The sequence below is a fragment of the Orycteropus afer genome, unplaced genomic scaffold, assembly GCF_000298275.1.
Source record: "Orycteropus afer afer isolate SDZICR_OR568_19922 unplaced genomic scaffold, OryAfe1.0 scaffold00425, whole genome shotgun sequence".
In the NCBI taxonomy this organism is placed as follows: domain Eukaryota; kingdom Metazoa; phylum Chordata; class Mammalia; order Tubulidentata; family Orycteropodidae; genus Orycteropus; species Orycteropus afer.
The window spans coordinates 1,773,160-1,780,018 of NW_006922012.1; the positions used below are offsets into that span (position 1 = coordinate 1,773,160).

Sequence of the window (6,859 nt, forward strand, 5' to 3'; positions counted from 1 at the left end):
GTGTGGTTTGGTAATGTCAGGGCTGTGCCATTTTATTTGTCAACTTTGGGCTTGTTAGCTTCAGCAGCCACTAGCTGCCTAAGTGAAGAGATGCCTCTACCTTCAGTGGGCCGGAAGCAAGAGGCAGAACTAAAGCCCAAAGGGTTGAGGGGCTTTCACACAGCCCCTAGAGCCTGACACTTTGAACTTGGACTTAAAGCCTCCAAATTATAAGAATAAACTCCTGTTTGTTAAGGCCATCCCATTTGCAGTATATTCTTGTCAGAGCAGCACTAGATAACCAGAAACTTGTCGACCTTGGGTTTGTCAGCCTCAGCAACCAGCAGCTGTCTAAGAGAAGCCTCCAGCTTCAGTGGGCCAGAAGCAAGAGACAGAACTGAAGTCCAAGGTCGAGGGCCATCAACCAGCCCCTAGAGCTGGCACTTTGAACTTAAGACTTGTAGCCTCCTAAGCTGCAAGAGAATAAATCCCTGTTTTTTAAAGCCATACATTTCTGGTATGTCTGTAATAGCAGCACTAGATAAACAACACATATACTATCAAAAATTACTAAAGATAAGGAAGAGAGAAGGGTAGTGGGGAGAAAGACTTTTGTTTTTTCTTCCAGATACCCATGTATTTTGAGTTTATTACAATGTGAATATATTCATGTATTAAGTAATTAAAATAAAAGCAATTAATATAACTCCACAAAATGCTTCACCTTTAGGTTGGACATTCTCATATTCTCAATCCTTATCTTTTAAATATCAAAGTCACTCTTCTCGAAAAATAACAATTCTTTAAGCTTTGTATTTCTTTTTTTCTTTAATTTTTGTTTTTAAATAGTGATTTTATTCTTTTTGGTGAAAGTTTACATAGCAAATTAGGTTCCCATTCAACAATTTCTACACAAATTCTTTAGTAACATTGGTTATATTCTTCACAATGTCTGAATATTCTCATTTCCATTGTAGTTGGTCTCTATGGGTCAGGAACTGACTTGATGGTACACAACACCACCACCAATATACTTAGAGCAAGAGTTAGAGAGGACAAGAGGGATCAGAGCTACCAAGAAAGGCTTCACTGAACCCTCTCACTGAACACACAGGGTTTACTAACTACATTTCATTTTACTTGATTTGGTTTCATCCTCCAAAGAAAGTGAGAGCAACTAATGGGTAAGGACCAACTTACACTTATTGAAAGTGGCACTATATTAAAAGGTATAAAACCAAACCACTGCCATGGAGTCAAACCCGATTCATAGCAACTCTTCCTTGGGTTTCCAAGGCGGTATCACTATGGAAGTAGATTGGCCAACCTTCCTTCCAAGGAGTGGCTGGTGCGTTTGAACCGCCAGCCTTCTGGTTAGCAGTCAAATGCCTTAGGCACTACACCACCAGAGCTCCTTATGAAACAAAGTAGGCACCTGATAAAGGAGCGCTAGTGGCACAGTGGTTAAGAGCTTGACTGCTAACTGAGAGACTGGCTGTTTGAACCTACTAGCTACTCCGTGGGAGAAAGCTGGGGTGTCTGCTTCCATAAAGACTGACAGCCTTGGAAACCCTCTGGGCAGTTCCACTCTGTCCTATATGGTTGCTATAAGGCAGAATCTACTCAGTGGCAATGGGTTTGGCTTGGTTTTGGGTTAGGCACCTAAAGAATAGAATTAAAACCCTTGGTGTATTTAAATTCCTATTCACCAACACAATGATTCAGTATAAAGACCCCAGAGCAGTAACAGTGTCATAAGTGCCTTAACTTTGAAACGGAAATTAAATTGATAGAAAAAGCAGTTTTCTTCTCACATTTTTCTATATTTTCCAGATTCTAAAATAATGACCATGTAACATCATTTTAAATCATTTTCTTTTCTACCCGGGGTCTTAAACAGAAGGTTAGACTATATCCCTGTAACCTAACAAAATATTCCCTGTTCTTCTCTAAAGGTGTGCTTTCATCCGTGACTTCTTACCATGATAGCAGAGAGAGCTGACACGGAACCCAGACAGGTAATGCCCATGGTAAAGCTCGGGTCCACCATGAAGGGGATTAGTCCACCCACACTAGCAGCCAGCAAGCCTGCATTGAGTAAGTGCCTTCCAGGAAGCAGGAGAGGAGCAGACTTCAGGATACCTGGGACCAAGCACATGGACTGAGAACCCAGAACATGTCATAGAAAACCCCCCCACACATGCTCTCAAATATACCGCCATTTAATCCCCCACTACCAAAACTCAGTATTAGAATAATAGCATGGGGTTTAAAATATCACTTTATATCACCAGATACTGAAAGATAAAAGCAAATTAGAGTTTTTACATATAACAAACATTAATGGAAACTGAAAAAGTATGGTTCAACCTAATAGTTTTAATCCTTACTTTGGTCACATAACAATTTCTTTACCCTTTGTCATGGAATCTTGAAAAGTGATTTTTTTTTTTCTCCATATGACCAACACAGAAGTTGTTAGGTATGGTTTTATTTATTTAAAACTCCAATACAGAGTCCTAGAACATTAGCATTTCTGATCCTATCAACTGAGCCCAAGGGAGAAGAATCATTGTTTGTTAGTTGTTTCTAAAGACAAAACATGAGACAAGAATGTTTTAGGCTTGAAGTTGTTTAGTGATTTTTACGTTTTATGGAAGCTCCTCAATTAATTTTAATGGCTTGATTACTAAGAAGCAAGACCAAGTTTTTAAATCATGAACTGGTTTCCCCAGAGATTCACATTTTTGCAAAAACACTGTAAGCAGCCTAAGTGGTTTTTCCTTCCACTTCCATTTCATAATGGACTTTAGCAGTAGCAAAAGTTGCCAGGAGAGAGCCGTAAGTGTGTATTTATTTTCAAAACAAATATGTTTACCAATCACACCTCAATAAGCTTCTCTTTGTATCAGAAAATGTAAAAAGTTCATTTCTGTAAACTCTACAAACATGTCCTGAACTAAGGATTCTGAGGATGTTATTTCGTTTGTATGCGTTATCCAGTGTCAACTAGTCCTAGGCAAATGTCTGTGCACTAGATTCCTCCACTAGCTATCTGCTTCAAAGAAATAGCTTCAATGTTTAATGAGATTTGTAAGGATAAATAAATGAGAGTCATCTTTATGGGGGAAAAAGTACATATTTCTTAGTGCCACACTAATACTCTTTACCTAAAGGTGAAATGGACCACTTCCCCCAAAAAGAAATTACACTTATCCCTATGTTATGTTGAATCACTTACCCTGCAATTTTCCATAGGCAACAAGAGACCCACTGAAGGTGACACCACCGATGTAAGTACCGAGGTAGGCCACAATCTTGGTGAGATTAGCTGCTGCGTCCGTAGCAAAATGTGGATATTCTACAATGTACTCAGCCACACAAGTGAGCACAGCGGCCAAACCCACTAAACTGTGAAAAGCAGCAACTAATTGAGGTAAATCAGAAATCTGGATGCGCTTGGCAATTGTCAAGCCTGTTGGGAAATGAAGGTCAAAAAGAAATTAAAACTTAAAGATCTTTGATAAATAACAACAATAAAGACCTCACTTAAAGGTTTCCATCACTGTCACCAATCAATATTGATGTAGTTCCCAGTGTGGGCTAAATATTGTAGGAACTCTACAGAAGGTGAGAAGACTGCTACGTATACTCTGTCAAAATGGCAGGTTTTCTCATCACACCTGACCAACGCCCCACTCCAAAGAAACCAAACACACCAAACTAGTGCCTCTTTCCCTGTCCTTCACATCACCTGAACAACCCCCTTAGCCTAATACTTCTTTAGATTGCTTAAAACTCCAATTAACTCCCCTGAGATTCCTTCACTGCTCAAACCACCCACCTCTCTTCAACATAAGCCAACAGCTGCCCATGATCACACATGAAACAGATGAAATATGAAGGTCTAGGTGTTCAGATGTGTAAGTAGGAGCCAACTCCAGTAGTAACAAAATGCAAATATGTGGATTAGGGAAGGTCCAAATTACAAAACTCTAGACAGTCTCACGGCTATGGGTAAGTGATGCAGAAGCTGCAGCACATACCATCTTCCTTCGTGTCCTCGCTGGACGCTGTCAAGAGAGGACTCAAAGGTTTTCATACAAAGAAGCCTGAGATGGATGGTGTGCTGGTGCATGTTTAACAACCAGCTCTCCAGGGGAAAAAATAATATGTGCATGTATGAACACATACGTGAGACTTTTACCAACACAAAGGTGAAGAGCCCAGAATTTTCAAGTAACAAATTACACCATACAATTTATTATACATTACACACAGCCAGATGATTTTCACAGTATCCTCTTGTTCATCTTTGCCAAACATTTGTATCAGTAGCCATCATGTGTCTGCAATGGATAAATGAGTGTAGTTCCAACATAAACACTGGTTGATATTTTTATTTGCATCAACAAGATGAAAGTAAAACAATGTATGTAAGAACTTCAATCATTTGTCAAGGTGAAGGACTTCTTTGCTGAGTCTGATAATAGTTTTCAAATATTGAAACAACATTATCTTCGATTTTTTGTGCTATTGACAGTATAATGGCTACAGATACAACATACTACGTTTCAGTTGGCATGTTAACATTTTCTCCCTTACTTTCTTAGGTCTAAACAAACAACAGAACAATAAATCAAGCCCAGATTTGTGCTTTTGTTGATGTGTGTGGTGTAAACATTCACCGTGGTCAATTTCAAGCTGATGGCTGGGAAGAGACTGCAGCAGCGCACTATTACAGAGTATTTCTGCTGCACAGATACAATGGACAGAAACAGTATCAAGAGCATAAATAACAAAATATAATAAATTAACTTGAAAGTGATGCATTAGTATCAAAGGTACGAATTCTTACCTTTGTTTTTAATATAATTTATTTAATTCTAAGTTTCTACAATCTAATTTTTAATAATAGCTGTGTTTAACAACCAGCTCAGAAAATTCCTAAAAATTAATCCCAGCATATCACTGAAAAGATTAAAACTGATTGTTCTGCTGGCAGGTATGTTTTTCTAGTTTTTAACAGGTCTAGGAAGCAAAATCTTCTGCTGTTATTTACACACAACAGAGCAGAAGATAAACCAATACCTAACACGTGTAGAAGTATTACAATCCCCCATTCTATTGGCACCCCGCAGACAGACCAGTTAAGGAGAAGAACCAAGTAAGCGGGGTTTTAGCCCACTCTATTGACTCAGTTGACACATTCAATGTTTTAAAATGTTTGTATTTGAAAGAAAACTGCATCAACTGTGATGAACTCTTACCAAAACAATAATCATTTAGGCGACTGCCACTAAGGCGAAATAATTCTTTGATCAACATGGACCTCAAAACAGAAATAAACATTCAGAAACAGAAGTAATATTAAAAGGTCTTATTCCTAACAAATTACTCATAAATCTCTGAGCCTAACTGTCTTTAGTTGCTCTAGGGCATGGCTCAAATACAAGCAGAAGCCTACTTGTGCTTACCAATGGTACCGCCCAAAGCCATTGCTCCAGACATCTGAGCTAACAACTCTGGGCACGGTTGTAGGCCTCCGAGGGTGGCTGCCAGACCTCCAGCAACCCCAACCATGCCCAGAGCATTGCCAAGACGAGCTGTTCCTTGGGTGGAAAGGCCAGCCAGGGCACCAACACAGCACAGACCTGAGGCTAGGTACATCATCTTTGCAAAGGAAAGGAGAGAGAGATTATCACAACCTTTAATTGATTAACAAAGGGAGAAACCTTTTACGAGGAAACATCAGTCTCTAAGAACAATTTTAAATTCAGACAATAGAGGGGCCAACTGAGACCTTCTTTCAATACCTCATTATGTTCCTACACACTGGGAATATTAACACATTAAATACTTTAAACTGTACTTGTGATGATACAATTTATAAAAATTACTTTCTTCTGCATTTGACTTTCATACATGAATGCACAGAACAGTACCTAAATGTGAATGGAGTTATTATGTACAAAAGTACAGGTAAACTCAAAAAAGCCAAGTAAAGGGATATGAAAATATTAAACCTGATGAAATGCTGCAAAGGAGTCAACCCTGATCTTGTAAGCACCAGGGACTTACAACTCACAAAAGCCAAAGGAGGAAAGCATCATCATCTTCCTTTTACCCCAAAAAAAAAAAAGAGAAAACCAGATCTTAAAGAGGTCACATCATTTCTTCAAGGTCAAATTATTAGGAAATAGAAAATCTGGGATTCAGACATGGGTCTGGCTGACTCATAACTCCAAAACTTCTCAAATAAGACTCTGTTCATTTCACCAAATACTGCATGTTGAGCAAAAAAAAAAACACCCATTGTCATCAAGTCAATTCTGACTTAGAGTGACTCTACAGAAACCCTATAGGACAAAGTGGAAACGCCCTATTTTCACAGCTGTAATCTTTACAAAAACAGACTGCTAACTTCTTTCTCCAACAGAGCACTTGGTGGGTTTGAACTTTTGACCTTTTGGTTAGCAGCTGAGCACTCATCAGGGTTCCTTGCATATGGGGACCACAGTAGAAATCAAGAGACACCTACTTCTACTGTCATCCAGGTTAAAATCTAGTGATAGTCATTCAAAAATTAACAGGAAAATAAAGAGTTCAGAACAAAGTTGAGGCTCTATGGCAATGATATTCAAAACTGGACTTTAAGTTCAATTTGTTTCTGCTTTTCTATACAGCACTAATTTTTAAGCTATCTTTTTAAAAGTGAAATTTAAACATTTATTAACAGATGAATGGGACTTCTGGTAAGATGGAGGAATAGGCAGACAAGCGACACAGATCCTCTTCAACAAAGAAAAGAAAAACCAATTGACAGAGACACAGAAGATAATTCTGGAACCCTGAGCTTTGAAAGGAACTATGCAGAAGT

The 6,859-nt window shown here is 38.7% G+C and overlaps 1 protein-coding gene across 1 annotated transcript in view; it reads right to left on the reverse strand.

Annotated features, from left to right (window-relative positions):
* Positions 1-6,859, reverse strand: part of NNT (nicotinamide nucleotide transhydrogenase) — a 185,687-nt gene that overhangs the window by 90,074 nt on the left and 88,754 nt on the right. The window contains exons 13-15 of the mRNA XM_007954018.1: positions 5,457-5,652; positions 3,221-3,454; positions 1,961-2,121 (exon numbers count right to left, since the gene is read on the reverse strand). Of these exons, the coding sequence (XP_007952209.1) occupies positions 1,961-2,121; positions 3,221-3,454; positions 5,457-5,652 (591 nt within the window). The remainder of the gene's footprint in view (positions 1-1,960; positions 2,122-3,220; positions 3,455-5,456; positions 5,653-6,859) is intronic.